This window comes from Leptodactylus fuscus, chromosome 5 (assembly GCF_031893055.1).
Source record: "Leptodactylus fuscus isolate aLepFus1 chromosome 5, aLepFus1.hap2, whole genome shotgun sequence".
Classification (NCBI taxonomy): Eukaryota; Metazoa; Chordata; class Amphibia; order Anura; family Leptodactylidae; genus Leptodactylus; species Leptodactylus fuscus.
In genome coordinates this window covers 42097340-42117600 of record NC_134269.1, presented here as the reverse complement: position 1 = coordinate 42117600, position 20261 = coordinate 42097340, and the positions used below count along the sequence as shown (strand labels likewise).

Sequence of the window (20261 nt, the reverse complement as noted above, 5' to 3'; positions counted from 1 at the left end):
CTGTGGCGGCTGTTACTATTGTATTAGTATACAGTGGGAGTGTTGTGCTATTTGTGCTATGTTTTTGATATCAGGAAGCCGCGCAGACGTGCACCCCTATGAAACTCTCCCAAGCATCTGTTTTAATAGAGCGTATATAGAGCTGAACAAACCTTGCAATGCCCCCAGGACCAATCTGCTGTAATGTTTTGGATCCCATCCAGACCAGCTGGCTTGGATGCTAAAATGATTCTTAACACACACACACCTACAAGGTTTCAGTCTCTCGATTTCCCAAAGGCATTAAAAACCTCTGCAGGAATCGGAATTAAATAAAAAACAACAAAAAGTAAACTTTAGAGATTTACACGTATGTCTGGGTAGTTACCATAGCATTGTAATTACTTCAATATGGTGCGAAAAGTGAAGAGTCATAGTGATAGTTTTTATAATATTGCTCCATCTACAGCACTCAAAATTTCTATATATCATTCCGGATCAGTGAAATGTACATGGAGGAGGGGGGGGGATATCAAGATATTGATTTAAAGGGGATTATTGGGCACACTAGGTTCAAACCAAAGTTGGGGGTTCTGTTCTTTTAGAAAACCCTGCTTGGAAAACTGTGGACCCAATAGCACGGGCGAACCTACCTTTTTTGCCGCCCGAGGCGGATGACAGAAAGCTCCCCCCCCGGGAGGAGGGGGTGGAGCGGAGGGGGTGGAGCGAAGGGGGCGGAGTGAAGCGGCGTTAGCAGGCAGAGAGCAGGCAGGGAGAGGACCTGCTCTCTGCCTGAGCGTGAGGGGAGGCTGCTGGAGCAGCACTGCGTCCACAGGGCCTCCCCAATCCACCGCTCGGTGATGGTGACGCTAAGCCAGTCCAGGACAGCTTGTCCTGGACTGGCTTAGGTAAGCAAAAATGCCGGGGCCCTGGCATAGCGCCGCCTGAAGTGGTCGCTTCAGGTCGCCTCATGGGAGGTGTGGCGCTGCCCAATAGACTATAATTGGGTCTCCCAGGTTTCCACCCGCAAAATGCATATTTCTACATTTTTCAAGCTGAATGGGGAACGGAATCCCCGAAAGGTGGTCAAGCGCAGATGCAAACTAAGCCATATTGATAGGATAGTAAAATACCTCTGTTCTTGGTCTCAGTAGTCAGACCCCTACAGGGTGTTTTTTTTCTTCTATCCAGAAGGTGGTAGATGCAGAATGTGTCCCCCCCCCATTCTGAATACTGTACTTTGGCTATAAAATAAATGAGGCGCTAGCACTCATTCTGTGTCCACCGATACTCTGAACAGTGACGTTCTCGGCATTGGTGGGGATCCCAGCCATCAAAACCAAACTGATCAGCAATTTATCCTCTATTCTAGGGATAGAAATAAAACATTCTTATTATATAACCCCTAAAAATTATCAATGAAACAAGTAGAACCAAATTTGGGTCATCAGACCCCATGCATATACCTTGCCAGAGTGGGCCCGAGACTCATCTCCAGTAAGTCCTCAATGAAGCAAGAAGTACAGTCTTCGGCTTCAATGGAGCAATCCACATGCATAGATTAAATAATTACTCATAGTTTGCCTCGGTCTCTCGATTATAATAACTCCATTCCAAGACTGACTCATGAGTGATGCAAGTCTTGTATTATTTGGTCTCCCAAATACAGTAACTAATTTGCTTTGCAAAACCAACCATTCTATTGGAGCCAAGTACCAAAATCTTTTCGACCGGAGAAGACTGCATGGCATCAAAGTAATAATTTCCCTAATGCACAGAGAGCATACATGTGAAGTCTAAGCTCATGCATAGTATACACATATGGATATACTTAGTGTAAATACAAAGAGAATTTAAGATAGTTTCCTTCAAGCGTGTTCAGGTTTCGGAGTCAAAGGACTTCCAGAAAGGGTTAATTCTTTGAAGTCTAAAGGTATAGTAACTTGGGACTACATCTTTATTGTGGGCCACAAACTACAATTTCCCAGCAGCGATTATCAGAAGGCTGTAAATTCTCAGATAAGGGATTAGGTAAAAATTATAGTAGCCCAGTTGTCATCAAGATGGGTCATAGTCGGCAATGAGTAAGAGAGAAGATCAGATGATCAAAGTCAAGGCAAAAGTGATGCAACATCTTGTTTGTGTTCAGGAGGACATTTCTTGGCTATGATCTTTAACAACAAAGTATTTTAGAACTGTCCATATGTCGGCTCCTACGACCATATGGAACTGTACATCTGAAAGGTCATCCAGTATTCTACCGAGAAAAAACATTAAGTCACTGTTAAACTCAACTACTTTAGATATTTGAGGTTTTATTGTTGCACTTATTGGGCTTGTTATGTACTTAGTCTACATCCTGCCTCTATGCAAAGGTATGAATTCCTGTAAAATGTATTAATTCACACAAAATATATGAAGTGACTCACAGAAAAAGTTTAGGATCCATAGACTGGGCTGATCACCTGGAGGCGCTGCACAGAAAGGGTCACAGCAGAATCTACCTGCTCAGGAGGCTGAGGGCCTTCGGAGTCCAGGGGCCACTTCTTAGGGCCTTTTTCAACTCTGTGGTTGCTTCAGCCATCTTTTTCGGTGTAGCCTGCTGGGGGAGCAGTATATCAACCAGGGACAGAAATAGACTTGACAGGCTGATCAGAAGGGCCAGCTCTGTCCTGGGGAGCCCCCTGGATCCAGTACAGGTGGTGGGTGACAGAAGGATACTGTCCGTGGTGACCTCCATGTGGGAGAACAAATCCCACCCCATGTATGGGACCTTGATGGCACTTGGCAGCATTGTAAGTGACCGTCTGCTTCACCCCAAGTGTGAGAAGGAGCACTATCAAAGGTCCCTCCTTCCAACCGCGACCAGGCTGTATAATCAACATCAGACCAAGCGAAGATCACTCCGCACAGAGAACTAACGATTATGAAGTATTCCTTCTTTCTTCTTCTGTTCCATAGCTGCTATGGACTATAAGTATATCTTCTCTTCTCAGTATATGGTTGTTTGCTTCCATATTATATTACTGTGTATTATCCTGTACCTGTATTACTATGCTGCTGTAACATACTGAAATTTCCCCACTGTGGGACTATTAAAGGATTATGTTATCTTATCTTATTGTACACCGACACTCTCTGAAAGATCTGAAAGATCGGCTACTGAAATTCAGTAGTCCTCCAAGCCAGATGTCTTTACTTGGGTCAAAAAATAGTATTTTCTTTCACCAAAGAACAGGTAGGCCTACATATGTCCTTTCATATACCTGGATTTAATCCCTGGGTGACGCTCTTTTTGGGAAGCAGAGTAAGGGAAATCTGATGGCCTTCCCCTCTCAATTATAAAGTTGTAGAAATGTGCTTTTAGTCAGTGGGATCTGTCGTGCGCCTTGGTGGTGATGTGGATCCAATGAATTGCTAGAGACTTGTCTTTCAGCTAATACCAGGAGTATTTACCAAGTCACCTCAGTACAAGGGTGAGGTCTTTTCTGCCTGGTTTTCCCAGGTCGCTACCTCCATTAATAATATCTGGTTTGAGCAGATGAGGCCAGGACCAGAGTAGATGATACCAAGGAATCAGGCACAACTCATGATCATATCCTGTATGTCCATTATATGATGTTGGAAATGGTGGTAGTAGTAGTTCCCCAGTGCACTTCCCTAGTAAGGATCCTTGAACCTGATGGTGGTTGAAGTTCCCTTGAGGTGAATACAGGATAGAGGACTCGGGATACAGTATTGAACAATGCTAGTAGTGACCATTTGCTTGGAGTTAAAAAGGTAAAACAACAGCAATTTCTTCAATATAATGGACATACAGTTCTTAAGATAGTTCTTATGGTGGATATGAGGACCGGTTCACATCTGCATCAGTATTCCGTTCAGAGAGTCCTTTTGGGGACCCCCCAAACGGAATACCAAAAGCATTAAAAAGCGGTGAGCAATGAAAGCACACGGACCCCATAGACTATGATGGGGTCCGTGTATTTTCCGCGTGGTACCCGAATGAGTCATGCGGTGAGAACAATACTTCAAGAACTACTTGAAGAACTACTGGGGTCCGTGTGCTTTCATTGCTCACCGCTTTTCAATGTATTCAGTATTCCGTTCTGGTGATCCCCGATGGACTCCCCGAATGGAATACCAATGCAGATTTGAACCAGACCTGAGGCTGAGAGATTGTATTACTGGGGTCAGCCGGTGTCTCCCTTGCGGGGACAGTCTTCTTCCACAAAGTGAGCTTACAGCCGCAAAAAACACAAAATTCCTGTAAGGCCGGCATTGTGGGCTGCAGGTCACAAAATGGTGTTCAGCCTGGCCTGTGGCTCATAGGAAGGATGGTAGATATGAGATCTATCCAAAATTACCCTCACAGTTGTCACATACACAAAGTCCATAAAAGTGAGCAGGGCTATGGCCCATCTCCTTACTATGCATCGACATATCTCATCCCCCCCTCCCCGCACTAGAAAGTCCTAAGTTGATGGATGTCCTAGATCCTCAGCTCAGCCAAATTGGTTGTCCCACTTAAGGCAATATAGTTTTATTACATAATGACAGTGCAAATTCGCTTAAAGAGACAGTAAGATATAAGCGCAATAAATCAGTTGTGGGATGCCACAGATGTAGGGCTCATTGTGCACAGATGTGGGACCAGGAGAACAGTGGCAGGGAGGAGGAGGAGGAGGTCAGGGATGGAAGCCATAGCAAACCAGAGGAGGTGGATGCCAGACACCAAAACCTTGTAGTTGGGCCTTGGTTGTAACAGGACCCCATTCCTTGTATTTTAAGGCACCCTTTATGTCTCTAGAGCACTATTAGCTTACAATCTCCTCTAACCATGCTTTTGATTTGGCGTTGGCTAGTTACCTATGATGGTTAACAATATACAGATTTTGCCAAGTTAATCACTTTAAGTCAACTTTTTTCATTGCTTTCAATGACTTTTATAGTGAGTTCTTATGGTGATGTGAGTTATCAGATGGCTACATCTGTACGCCAGACCCTCCCGATCCTACAAACATGTGTAGACCCATTTTATACCAATAGCCTGCCTACTGATAAAAACAGATGCTAAACTGATCTTAACCTAAAAGCTGAGTATGGAATATTTTCCCAGCTCAATACTCCGGGGGAATTTATCTTTTTTCAGACTTATTAAGGATATAATTACATACTACAAATTTGTTGCGACAATCTGTTCCATACATGTGAACAGGGTTTTTCTTGTGGCATGCACATAAATCTTTGCAAACCCAATGCATAAGAATGGGACAGTCAGAGACACTTCTGCAACAACACTGCTGCGTGTGGACATACCCCTAAGGCCTCATGCAGGCAAATGTTTCTTTGCAGCGTTTTTTGCATCTTTGGGGAATCCAAAAATGATCTGCAGCAGTGCCAAATACTCACTTTCCCTTGTGCACCCTTTGCTTGGCTTTATTTTACTTGCCGTTCCCTGTATCACTGTTATCTACATGCTCTGAATACGTGGACAATTTACATTTCCCATAATACATCTGCCTGCTTTCACTCTTCTCCACTCTCCCCTATGTGCAGATTCCCTCCCTGCTGCAGGCTGTTTTGTGTCACAGTGTCTGTCTTGTATCTAACTTCTTCATTCCATGCGGCATAGCTCTCCTCCACATATCTGACCAGGTTATATATCATTTCCATATGTGATTTCAAGGTGCAAGAAGGTCAAGTGCTGCTGTGACATTTCATTTACTGGCTGAACAGCTCATACAGTGGCGTAACTAGGAATGGCGGGGCCCCGTAGCGAACTTTTGACTTGGGCCCCTACCTTTCCCGACCACCTATTCCCCCCAACCCGACCCCCCGAATACCCCAACCAACCGATTCCTTCCCCCGCATTCCTGCATGCACTATTATGCCGCATAGTGGCCCCTGTACACAGTATTATACCCCATAGTGGTCCTTGCACACAGTATTATGCCCCACGGTGGCCCCTGCACACAGTATTATGCCCCATAGTGGCCCCTGCACACAGTATTATGCCCCATAGTGGCCCCTGTACTCAGTATTATACCCCATAGTGGTCCTTGCACACAGTATTATGCCCCATAGTGGTCCTTGCACACAGTAGTATACCCCATAGTGGCCCCTGCACACAGTATTATCCCCCATAGTGGTCCTTGCACACAGTATTATACCCCATAGTGGCCCCTGCACACAGTATTATGCCCCATTGTGGACCATCCATGTACAATTATTATACTCTGGGTACTTTACTTACCTCTCCCTGTCTCCAGCGCATTTTCTGCTGACGTCAGCAATCTTCAAATGTCACTTGATAGATCAGACATCACTTGAGCCGAGCTTGTGTCGCGACACATAAGGATGCAAGCCCCGGCTCATCTGACGTCTGGAACATCATACAAGTAGGCCTGAAGCCTTCTGGAACTAGGAGAATTAGTAACAGTATTTAATATGTTCACCTCCCCCGGCCCTCTGATCATTATACTTGAGGGTCTGAAAAGACGCCCTGAGTATAATGATAGTGTTTGTGGGTTCGGTGGCCCCCGACCTTACTTACCAATCCCGGCTCCTAATCACAGCCCTCACAGAAAGGGAAAGTGCCGGCGGCCGTGAGCAGGAGCCAGGATAGGTAAGTAAATAGGGGTAACTCCAGCAGGTAATGGCCTGTTAAAAAAAAAGATCTGCAGCGGTAGCAGCTGCTGCCGAGCCGCCTAATGTCCCGGGCCCTGTGGCAGCCACTACCGCTGCCACCCCAGTAGTTATGCCTCGTGAACAAAATGTCACTGCTGTGGTTAATGGCCTGAAAATAAATCAGATAAATGGTGCTGAATTTGTACCAGATATATATTAGGAAGTATTTTGCATTGATGCATCCTATTATTTGCCCCATGTGTTTTAAAAACTGGATAACCCCTTTAATCTACCCTAGATTACTGCCCTGCTTTGCCCACTGTTTAAAAAAGCATGCCAAAAATTAGACACTTTTACGGCCACTTTCTAGGTGTGTTAACTTTAGCAGTGTTCCGGGCCCTGTGGTAGCCGCTACCGCAGCTACCCCGGTAATTACCCCCTGTTTCTATCCAAGAGCCTAAACCTGTGATGCAGTTGGTGCAACGTGCTAAATTCATAGAAACCGATCACATGCCTTACTATATCCACCAGAGTCAGACGTTTCATAGTGGTCTTTCTTTTAGATCTCATATACCAGTTGTTGTGCAATGTCTGACAGCACAACAAGGGTTAAGAGATGTTGTGTGGGCTGGACATTTAGAAAGCCCAGTGGGAAATAGATGATCTGCGCTGAACGTCAGTGGGACGGAGCCGGCTCTGAATGGTTTATGTCAATGATTAGCTCGGGCATAATTATATATTTTTCTTGGCATCTTCACAAGTCATGACCTCATCGCACCGTTGTACAGAATTAACTCTGGAACAAGAAACATTTCTGGGTTCATTTTTACCTCTGATGCATCTGACAAATAACATATGAACTAGTGTGACTGGAGCAGAAATCTGCAAAATCAATATTCCCCAACTTGGAAGAAAGATCGTAACCTCAGTTTGGCTCATTGAAAAGACATGCAAAATGAATATCGAAATTTATTACAAATGCAGAAAGTAAAGTTATGTAACCTCTGGATGCTGGACATGTATGACCCATACTATTGGCGGTCTGACGGACATATCATGTGTACAGGGGCCCAGTTATCAAAGGGGCCAAACATTTTAACTCAATTATAGTACTTTTTACTACTTTGCATATAAATCAATAAAATAATTGTTCCCAGGCACTGTCGTTTCAACAAAGTTTGCATACATTATTAGTGTGTGTGTGTGTGTGTGTGTGTGTGTGGGGGGGAATTATAGGAAACTTTGTCATATATTTTCTTATCTTTCTTCATATCGTTCTTATTAGGATGTTTTCCCTGTTCCTCCTCCCCTCTTCTAAACTGACTTTTGCTCTGAAAATTTTTTCTATATCCATCTTAAGATGAATTACAGTTCATGGACTGAGATTGCACATGTCCACAGAAGTCTATGGAGAGGGGAGAAGGAGGAATGAACAGGAAGTGCAGGAGACAAGATGGCAGGGTGCAGCTTATTTATCTGTCCATCACAACCAAAGTACTTTAGTCACATCAGTACAGGTTAGTGTTTCTCTATATGCTGCAGAGAGACACCGTTATAGAGCAGATTCTCCTCCACTTACTGAGTGCAGTGTAGGCAATTGGCCTCCATATAGCAGCTCAGAGAAAACTGCAAACTAGAGAGAGACTGAATAGGAGGGAACTGCTAAATATTGCAAAAGAAAAGTTAGATAATGGACAGATATAGTGTTGCCCCACATGTACACACAGGTGACAACTAGACAAAAATCAAATTAAACACCAGATAAACCTTAAGGTTTGCACTCCATCAAAGCATTGCAAGAAAACCAACAAGGCGGTAATTAACAATAAACACTTCACTCTTTACCAGTTGGCTGTTGGAGACCACAAATCCCTCCATTGATTAACCCTTTTCTGATCCACACAGACTGCTGTATTGGATTGTATCATACTTTCTATGAGATATCCTCTGAACTGATCTCAATGATTGTCAGTTCTATTATGTCATTTTAGACAGGGAAGACCCGAGCTGCTTGGCAGCCACTTATCTTACCTTATACTATACTAGTAATGTCAGGGGTGTAGTTCTAAGTATTATTGAAGTCGCTACCAGGCCCTGAACAGAGGGGGCCCCAAAGGTCCCTCTGTCACATAAAATATACTCTTAGAGTAAATTACACAACATGGGTAGGAGCCCCGTTTTAAATTTTGCATTGGGGCCCAAGAGCTACAAACCGTCACAATTCAACTCTATAAAACATTGCACTTCTCAAGAGTTTTATTTCTACTGCCTCTGAGGAAAATAAAGTATCACATAATATTAGAAGTCACCAAGACATTCTGTGACTGAACAGATGTTTCCTTTCTTACCCTGGCTTGAATTTAAGCCTTAACTTCTCATTAAACTGGTTCAATTCAATATTGTAACATGCTATCAAGATTCCCACTGGATGCAATACACAAAACAACCACTGGGCGGCTACAAAATAACACTAACAGGATAGACATCTTGTGACTGGTTGTGAAATCATGTTGTTTTGAAAAGGTCATCCACTTGTGAAACACATATCTGGGCATGTGTGATAAAGGGGAACGTAAAAGGTAGGACACGTTATAGTATATATATCAAATATAATAATAAAAGACTGCCAGCTAAATGCATCTATACAAGTCTGTTCACCATTGATTCATTGATATGAAACTCTTTCATCCTTTTTCTGCATCCATCATCCCGGGTATATCCGATTAACAGAATTGCATGACTCTCATAAGGAACCGTGCTGCCCATGTGATGAACACATGACCAAAACACATTTTTCTCCTCTGTTAAGTAAACACTGAAGACTCCCATTCAATAACTACAAATCAGATCTGAAAATAATGAATCATACTAGAAAATTGCACAACATTCCACTGGAAATACATTATATAATTCTTGTAAAAAACTGGATAAGTCTTGACGTAAATGGATCTTCATGTCTTAAGTGGTCATCATGAATATAAGATTAATTTTGGATGTTGAGTTTGGCAGGATTAATCAGTCTACTGTGTATAGAAGTGTCTTGACTTTCCCCTGATAGCAGATGTTGGATTTCAACATGCCTGATCCTTTTGACCTTATGCCTCCTTCTAGAGATGACCTTTTCGGATATAGGGAGATTTAAAGGCCCTGGGAATTCTAGGATAAGAAATGCACAATCTGCAACCAGGTCCATGCTTTGCACTGAAAAGGGGCAAGTACCATGAAACAACAGCTAACTGCAGATATGGCTTTGGCCATATCCCAAGTCATGCTCCAAGACTTCTTTGTAAGTCAAACCTGTACTTATAGGAGTTACCTTCCAAAAGCTGGAGCAGGAGGGAAATTGATTTGCATTTTGTTTTCCAGAATTCCCATTCACATTCTACACCTGAAAAAGGTGGTCTACCCAAGAAGACATAGTATCTTCTTAATCTACATCAATGAACTTACCCTTAGCACACTGTTCTGCACTAACAAGGAGCAGAGCAGGGTGTCTGCAGATGGGGGTCTGTTACTTTTTAATGAGACATAATGGCTTGGTTCATATCTCAAGTCATGTTCCAAAACCCCTTTGTAAATCAGATATGTAGATATCAGGAGTTACTTTCCAAAATGTGGCATTGAAAGACTACTAATATACAGGTCACAGGAGAAATAAACTGAAGTCAGAAGTGTCTGGCAGTGGTTTACTCCCTTCTCCCTATTGAGGATACATGCATGCTTGGCTCAACCAAGTGTATATGTGTAAAAGGGAATATGAATGACTTGCTGTCAGCCATATGACCAGTCTTTTACTTTAACTTCTCCTACTACTTTGTTAACTGTAGATAATGCAGATGGGGCTCCCTGCCATTGTACATCAAATGGAACAACATCGTACAATGTAACACATATTACACCTCCCTCCGCTCGCTCCCAACATGATTATACGTTTCCCTCCATAGCGTTCTATTTACGTATTACCTATTATCATTGGCATAACTTTATAGATTAGAATGTGCTCCCGGGTATTGTATGAGCAGGAATAGTGTAATATATTTATATCTCATGAAGCAAGCCTTTCATCTAGCCGGGATAGAGCAACCTTTCTTATACATGGCTTCTATCTGCTATTGCAGCTAAAACCCCTTGTCTAGAATGGGGCTGACACTCAGTGGCAATCAGTCGCTCACAACAAAGTGACAAAGGTGGGACTATTAGGGGGCGTTCACACTACTGTCTGTGTTCGATGGCTAGTGTCCGCTCAAAATCTGGCACGGACATTAGGAGCGGACACTAGCTGTTGGACACAGACGGTAGTGTGATCACTCCCTTAAGAAGACAGCCATGTTTTCCTAATCCAACAAGGCTGTATAGCGTCTACTCACAGCATTCTTATGCAAAAAAATAGGATCTCCGCTTGCACTGTTTGAAGCGTATTTTAATATGTTGTCTCAGAAAATAAACCCTTTACTGTATGCAATGCAAGACACTGTGGTTTACTTAAGATAGGAATGCCCTGATCCTCCCGCTTTCATCCAGCTGCTCCCCTAAGGAGTTATGAACGTCTCAAACCACCCAAAGTCAATACCATTGTGATACCTACATACTATGTGTATATATTTCTACTGGGGTACCATAAGGTATTTATGTAAAAGTGGAAAGAGACACCGTCCCCTAAGGCAGGATACAGATCATTGCAAACTATGACTATAGTTACATTTGAGATTTAACCATTTATAAGCTTGCACCTAAAAGCAAGAAGCTATTTTAGGGAAAACTGAATGTGAAGAAAAATGCTGGATTCATATGGCCATAATAAATCCATTTTATACAGATGCCACATACAACTCATTGGAGGGAACCAGATAATGGGAGTAGTAGTTGTAGTATAGTCAATGGTAGGCCAAGGACACTTAACCACTTTGTGGTTGTGAATGGAGCATAGATAGCTGAGCACTTTACTTTGGCTATCTTTGGCAGTCACATTAAAATGAATGGAGCAACGTATGCGCCAGTCCGACAAAATCCCCCCGTGCTCCTGATCAGTGGGGAGATCTGAGCCTATATAGCCGAGCACTGTACTTGGCTATCTTCCGAGCCTTATTAAAGTGAATGGAGCAGTGCATGCACCAACCCGACAAATCTGAGCAGTTAGTCCGCCACTAATTCAGAATAAGATGGGAATACTCCTTTAAGTTCATTAAAATAATTTGCTTTGGTAATTAGTGTTAGAAAGCTTTTCCAGGAAAAGTAAAATCAAAATTCCTGGCAGGAATTGCTATAGAGTAAGAAAAAGAGTGTTAGTCACCTTCTTCCCCGCACCAGTGCTGTGACAGGGCTCTGATGCTTCCCACCAGTCTATTTCCATCTGTTACAGCCAATCACTGGCCTCAGTGGTCACATGGGGTAGTCATTTAGGTCATCGTTGTGGCACCTGATTCACTTATTAATTAAATTATTTTAGAACATTACCTGCCAGTAGATCATTTTGGTGTTCCCAGAAAAACCCTTTAAAGGGATTCTACCATTAAAACCTCTTTTTTTGTGGATAACACGTCGGAATAGCCTTTAGAAAGGCTATTCGTCTCTTACCTTTAGATGTGATCTCCGCTGCGCCGTTCCTTAGAAATACCGTTTTTTACCGGTATGCAAATTAATTCTCTCACAGTGATGGGGCGGGCCCCAGCGCTGAAAATGCGATGGGGGCGTCGCCACTGAAGTTCGAGAACACGAGCCTCTATCTTCGGCTGGATCCTCCCCTTCTCTGTCGTCTTCCTCCTGCGTCACCTCCGACACCTGCACAGTTGGCTCTGCCAGTGAGACACCAACAGAGCCGAGTGCGAATGCCGGCCGGCGACCAAAAATGGCTGCCGGCCGGCATGCGCAGTCGGCTCTACTAGTATCTCACTGGCAGAGCCAACTGCGCAGGCGTCGGAGATGATGCAGGAGGAAGACGACAGAGAAGGGGAGGATCCAGCCGAAGATAGAGGCGCGCAGGATCGCGTTCTCAAGTAGCAGTGGGGACGCCCCCATCGCATTTTCAGTGCTGGGGCCGGCCCCCATCGCTGCCAGAGAACTAATTTGCGTACCAGTAAAAACGGTATTTCTAAGGAACGGCGCGGCGGAGATCACATCTAAAGGTAAGAGTTGAATAGTCTTTCTAAAGGCTATTCCGACGTCTTATCCATAAAAAAAGAAGTTTTAATGGTAGAATCTCTTTAAGATAGGCGTAGTCTTTCCATCAGGCATTATACAGTAGTGATATGGAGTATGCAAAAAAAATTTACTGTATCGTGGCTAAGCTGTTGGGATAGGTATGGTGACAAGTTTGCTGACTGTTTCCAGTTACCTCCAAAAGATGTGAATTCAGTTCTGATATGTAGCAGTGTTCAGTGTAAACATACCTCTTAAAGGCGTTTTTTGGGATTTAAAAAATAATGGCTTAAAGGTACGGAATCATCACATTGGTGAGTGTCCATCAAGGAATCATCACATTAGTGAGTGTCCAACTCTCAACACTCCCATGAAACTGAGAGTCACAGCCACAAATCTGACTTTTTCCAACTTCACCCCAAACTAGTCCCGACTACTCCAATCCTAAACAGCATAGATTAAGAATTTTGTGTGCCCATATTATTGCTCCTTTGGCTTCGGACACTGGCATAAAAAGTCAAACAGAATTTTATATCCTAAAGGGTTGTGATACATAAAGCCACTAGATTTGAGAATTGCCATTTCAGTCTTTGATATATTTTTGCGGTTTCCTCAAAGGTGACTCTCACAAAATTTCAAACACTTTAAGATTCGCCATCATTCTTAGCAGAGTGACTGTATGCCTTTAAGTGATCTTGAGCACAGTAATTGAACACATAGGGACCTACGTAAGAGCGGGATTGGGGGAAGATTACATTTCACATCTTGGACCCATTCTCCTTAAATCACCAGAATGGTTTACTCTTTTCACGACCTCTGCATCTAATTTGTGAGCAACTGAGAAGTATTAGCTTTTAATCCGAGGGATATCCACAGTACTTTATATTTTGGCAAGTTTCTTTGGATTAACATCATACCTTCCTTGGAAAACATACACAACCGAATACCAGTCTGTAATAAAATGTAATACTATTATTTAAAGTGGAGCATCAATCTTAGTGGTCGATGATCTTAGCGCAATTCATTCCACTAGGTGGCAGTGCTAATTAAAACTGGCAGCTCTTAGCGACTCTTTCGAAACCTGATCAGTGGAATATTCTTTACAACCACTTTCTAGGTCAGGAATGAGAAATACTTGGCAGCTCTGCTAATACCGAACTACATCTTCCATAATGCTCAGCCAGTTGTTCCTCCCATGCTTGGGTTGGGTCATTTATTGTCCCTCTCTTGCGCATTATAGCCTATTAGGTTATGAGTCAATCAAAAATACACCAACCAAGAACTCTTTGGAAGCCAAACATTAGTAACGTCACTAGCAGTCATCCAATAAATTATAGTCGATAAATCTTGGAAAAAGCCAAAGTCCACACTAGTTTATGGAGGTTGTGTAGGGTCAATGCCTAAAGAGCTGGCAGGCTTTCCAGTGAGGCTCTTCCAAGGAGGGAGGAGGGAACTCCACCAGTGTTTAACATGATCAGATGGCAGATTAATAAATATGTCTTCAAAGGGAGTCGAACCCCCAACACCCGCTCAATTAGGGTGCCATTGCCAATAAGGTTGGAGCAGGGGACATGACCAAATAAGTGAAGTATGTTAGCTAAATGGGCACCACACCTCCAGCAATTATCTGGTATGGCTGCGTTATCTGAGGTATGGAACCAATCTGCAACATTTTGTCAAAATTTTCTTTGAAAGTAACACAGCTGGTCACCTCCAGATCAAGGTCCAAGACATGTCTGATATGAGTTCTCTCAAGTAGCCCTCCTACTTACGTATATAGGGATGACTGGGTAGGGTCAGAAAGAATCCCATTTATGTCCAACATAAAGCCCGTGGTGGAACAGTCAGATGTATAAAGCCATTCAAAATACATTCAAGCATTCAAGATACTCTTGTGCCCCTAAAAACGAAGTTGGCCAAATGGGAGAGCTGAATATATGGGAATAGATTTGAAGGGGGAAGATAAAATTTACATTATAGGTCAACAAATGAGAGGAGAGGGCAAGTTCGGTAATGTCTACAAAATGGAATAAACCTGCCCTTAGCCATAGACCCGAGACTGCCGCTGTCAGCCCTGGTGGGAATTGCAGGTGAAAGAGAAAGTCTAAAATAGAGGAGATGAGGAAGACAAAGGGAAACGAGCCGCACATGTATGCCAGATGTCCTACGTTAGTGCCATAGGACCCAGGAGTGCACCTATAGGAGGATTATTAGGATTTGTACAAAGTAGTGAGTTAGGATGTTAGTGGGCCAAACATACCGTAGTTGTTCAATCCCCATCCACTTGGAGTAGGCCAATAGAGTGGACCACGCCAATACCCTTTGTAGTTGAGCAACCCAATAATATAGGATCAAATTAGGGCGAGCTAGACCCCTTTTGGCTTTCGGGTCATCATTATTAGTCTAGAAAGCCTGTGTCTCCTTCTGGCCCAAAAAACAGCAATATGGAGCCCTGCAATGACCGAAGGGTCTTCAAGGGATCCAGAATTGGGAGTGTCTTATATAGATAAAGCAATTTAGGCAGGATAGTCATATTTACTGTGGAGATCCGTCCAAAAAGGGACAGCATCAGTATCAGCCACTTAGTGAGACGGGCTCTATGAGATATATATATATCCAATGACAAGATAAGAGCCTTACAAGGGCCCCATCATCTTTATAACCGTCCCAGACTAACACTGCAATCCTCTATAACAACTCATAACATAACTGTAACATAAGACAACTAAATTCTTATGTAAGACCATAGATAACACATCATTACATCATTATAAGTTGTGCCAAACTCAGCGCTGGCATACATAGCAGATACATACATCACTCTGTTCCAATGAAATCCATAAATTCTGTAGTCAAAGCTTCACTGACTTCTCCAGTCTTCAAGAGACACATTTATCCTCTGAAATAACTTTGTGACTGCTAGACCTTTCTAGGAAGAATCATTTGGGAAACTCTTGGCTATATAGTGATGTCATGAAGTTATTTTGTGTTATAGATACAATGACTATGGAATACTGCGTCCATGGCAGACTGATGCATCTGACGTATATACTGCATACTTATTGATCCTGAATACAAAGAAGCACATGGAAAGGAGTATAAAGCCCATGCACTATACACAGAATATTCTATTAACACATCTCAGTTAAAAATGCCACGGGCCAGAAATTCTGTGATATCTTCCATGAGCACAGCTGGCAGATCTGCAGCAGGAACGCTCAGCTGAAGAAGGAAAACAGCTGGCTCAGCTAATTTTTCAGCCTCCGGCTATGTGCACTCAGTCCGCGCTGATCCATAGTAATCTCTGAATTTCACAGGGAATCTTAGAAGAAGAAAGTTTAGAAACTGTGATAGAATGTATTAAATACCCCTATAATACCCGACTACAGTACCACTCAGAGGTGTAACAAAAAACCATGGAATGAAGCCCCGCCGCATTAGTACATGAAAGGCTCACGATTATTTTGGGTAGGTTTGCCCATGGTGCCATTATGCCAGTATGCCCAACAAGACACTTTAACTAATCCATACATTGCACATGGTTTGATGTATCACTTCTTATATGCTGGCTATACAATGCCCATCCCATATATCTACTGACTATTGTACCCTATAATAGGCCCACCTATGTATATCATCAGTCTATTAGCGCCGCTTTCATATTATGTAATATTATGTATTGAGTAAATATGGAGGAGGCGAACGTGATGTATCCTGTTGAGGTATTGTTTGTCCAAGTTCACATCTGCATACCATTTGCCCTGCATGTGTGGGTTTGCAAGCAGCTTTTTAGCCTCTTACTGGTAAAAAGAAAAAAAAACTAGCTACGTGTTCATTAAAAACCTTTCTGCCCCATCCAATACAGTTAATATCTTCAACATCGGCAACCCTACTTTGCATTTTGACCAGCAGATTTGCCAATATGGAACTAGATTTGCATAATTTATGCAGAATTATAGCTGTTTAATTCAAGAAAATATAACACATTTTCCAACCACATCTCCATAAGTGGTACCACATGGCAAACTCAGAGCTTCTATATCTGTCCACAAGTCACCTGCAAATCTACCAGCTTGCTTTTCATTTTCAGACCCTACTAAATTGTATGTCAAGTCACAAAAAATAGAACTAAAGTGTCCTGTAGGTCAATGTCACCAGAAATGGACATTAAGTATGTCTAGATATACTGAAATAATCCACAAGATCAGGTTTTCTTAAGGCAAAAATATCCTGGAGAGCTTCCGACTCTGTTACCTTAAATCTCCTATTGGTCATCGTCTTGGAGTAGGTCATGAGCTGACCCATATCTGGAGCAGTACACTTAAGTCTGCTCTTGACTTTAGGCCAAGAATCCAACTGCATTAGAAATTTAGAAAAGTTCTGCAACCGTAAGACAATCTGTAGTATTTCCACTATTATTCTGGAAAATTTTTCAATTAACCTCTTGCAACCCGTCTTACGACTAAGAAGTTCTTTCTATACATTGCATATACTGTACATTAGTCAATGGCATAAAGTTTAACCAGCACTTACTTGTCCAACACGAAGTACAGGTCAAAACCTCCATAGCAAGAAGGTCGACCACTCTCTTCAGTACTACTTTGACCATCACAAACCAAGAAAAGTGTAAGAAAGAGAAGGGACTTGAGACCCAAATGGAAGGCGCATAATGCAGCCATGGTTATTCTGAACGTCCAGAAACCTGGAGGAAAGTTTCTTCTTATAGATGCTCAATCCACACAAAAAATTGTGTCCTTCACTTGAAGATCTGCCCTTGATTCTCCACGTTCTTCCTTCCTTTCCACCTTCTGTCTTGGGTTGCAGGACTAGTCCAGTGCTGTCTTCCTATCTTTGTTGTTGTCAATGATTTGCATCACATTTGTATGCTGCTCAGAGGAGGCACTGCTGTGCACTTTGTAATGGGATGAAAACTTTTCCCGAGAAGCTTGCTTTGTCTAAACCTGCAGATTTTTTTTTCTCTTGTAAGTGCGTGGAGCAAGAATAATAGAAATCCTGACATCTTGTGATGACAGAGCAGAATGCAACATCCTAGACGGAATAGGAAAGTTAATGCTCTGTATGAAGAACCTTTGAAGGTTCTGTAAGATGGTTTATAGGGAGTCTGTCAGCAGTAAATTGGTTAGAAACCTAACCCCAATACCTAGTGAAGCTAAGGTCCCACGTTGCAGAAACGCAGCTTATTTTGTTGCAGATTTTGTTGCAGTTTTTGCGCCACAACCAAGAGTAGCTACAAAGGGAATCGGAAATATATAGAAAGCTCTTATACTTCTAACTTCTGCTAATTCTAGTCCTGGCTTTGGATCAAAAAAATGCAACAAAATCTGCAAAAAAAAAATGTGTTTCCGCAACTTGGGGTCTTAGCCTAAAAGTGATTCTACAGTTTCCAAATATAACTCTGTTATTCGGTTTCAGAGCCCCATTTTAATTGCAGGTTTATTCATATGCAAATAAGAGGATATACTTTTTTTACCAGGAATCTAAAGCTAGACACTAGAGATGAGCGAGTAGTATTCGATCTAGTAGGTATTCGATCGAATATTACAGTATTCGAAATACTTGTACTCGATCGAGTACCACTCGCTATTCGAATGGAAAAGTTTGATGCAGAACCAGCATTGATTGGCCGAATGCTATACACTCGGCCAATCAACGCTGGTTCTTCTCCTACCTTTAGAAGTCTTCTCCATGCAGCTTCCCCGCGGCGTCTTCCGGCTCTGAATTCACTCTGTCAGGCATCGGGCCTGGGCAGAGCCGACTGCACATGTCCGCTTGTAGTGCGGGCATGCGCAGTCGGCTCTGCCCAGGCCCGATGCCTGGCAGAGTGAATTCAGAGCCGGAAGATGCCGCGGGGACGCTGCAAGGAGAAGACTGCTCGGAGGATCCAGCCCGACCCTCACTCGTGGACTTGGAAAGTATAATTTGATCGAACGTTGCCTACCCCTGAAATGAGCATTCCCCCCCGTTTACTTCCCATGGGGCCTTAGCCTAACCCTGTTTTTGGTTTCTCTACAGCGCCCTCTAGGTTCAAACCTTCACATAGTCCACCAGCCACTTCATTGCGACCTCTTTGTAGTGGGTCCCTACTCTACTGGGTGCAGCACTGAGTAGCGACCGTCACCACCGCAATACAGCGTCCACAGGGAGAGTAACCCAGCAACCCAGCAACACCCCTGCCACCAGGCTATAATATGTATACTAAATGATCAGTATTGTAGATTTTGCTGAGAACCATTAGATCAATGTATAAGATCCATATCTTTTTTTCTTTATAAGTGTATTATTTATAACCCCGTATACAAAATTCAATACTTCATAAAAACAAACAAAACACCCCATTTTCTTAAAGTCGCCATATTCAGACACCCATAACTCATTTATATTTCCATGTAAAGCAATGCGCAGGGTGTCTTTTTTCTTTTTGCTGGGCCTGGTGTACTTTTTTAGTTATACCATTTTAGGGAATGTCAATTGATTTTATCCCTTTTTAGCCAAATTTTTAAGGGAAGTAAAACAGCGAAGCAAAACCGCGGTTTGGCTCTTTTTATTTACCGTATTTTACGGACTATAAGGCGCACTGGACTATAAGCCGCATTGCCCATGAGCGCCTTATAGTCCGTCTCGGTTCATATATAAGGCGCACCGGACTATAAGCCGCAGTCCGGTGTGCATTATATCTTATTGAAAGCGGCGGCAGGCAGACTTTGCCAGCGGCCGCTTAACCCCCCGCGTGCCAGCCGCTTCTATTGGAAGCGCTCGGCAGGCGAGGAGGGGCTCTATCAGCAAAATCATGCTGATAGAGCCCAACCGTAAACGTTAGGTTAAACTACCCCCCCCCCCCCCCCCGTTTTAAAATAAAAGCCTGAAACAGAATGTCAAACTTACCGAGCGGTGTAGGGTGGGCGGGCATTCAGGCCTCCTCTTCCTCCGATGTTCCGTCCTCCTCCGGCGCTCGCAAGCTGATAATGGCCAGGGCACATGCGCAGTAGAAGCATTATGATATTGCGCATGCGCCCCGGCCATTATCAGCGAGCGCCGGAGGAGAAGGACAGAACATCGGAGGCAGAGGAGGCCTGAATGCCCGCCCGCCCTGCACCGCTGGCTAAGTTTCACGTTCTGTTTCAGGCCGGCGTGACAGCAGGGCTGCCGGACACTTCCTATTCATTTCTATGGGAGCCGACATGCGAGCGCTCCCCATAGAAATGAATGGACTGCTTTTTTCCATTCATTTCTATAGGGAGCGCTCGCATGCCGGCTCCCATAGAAATGAATGGGAAGTGTCTGTCCATTCATTTCTATGGGGAGCGCTCGCATGCCTGCTCCCATAGAAATGAATAGGAAGTGTCCGGCAGCCCTGCTGTAACGCCGGCGTGTACGGCTGTGATACACGCCGGCGTTCGGTAGTGTGAATGCACCCTTACGGTGCCTTTTATGTATGTATGGAAGCGGCACGCAGTCTTTGCCGCCGCTTCCATCCATATATAAGCCGCACCGGACTA

At 43.3% G+C, this 20261-nt stretch overlaps 1 protein-coding gene across 1 annotated transcript in view; it reads right to left on the bottom strand.

Moving 5' to 3' along the window:
• The window catches only part of ANTXR1 (ANTXR cell adhesion molecule 1), a 122375-nt gene extending 104714 nt beyond the window's left edge, over nucleotides 1–17661 (bottom strand). Inside the window, exon 1 of the mRNA XM_075273035.1 lies at nucleotides 17278–17661. Within this exon, the coding sequence (XP_075129136.1) occupies nucleotides 17278–17423 (146 nt within the window). The 5' untranslated portion in view covers nucleotides 17424–17661. The remainder of the gene's footprint in view (nucleotides 1–17277) is intronic.
• Between the last annotated feature and the right edge of the window lie 2600 nt (nucleotides 17662–20261).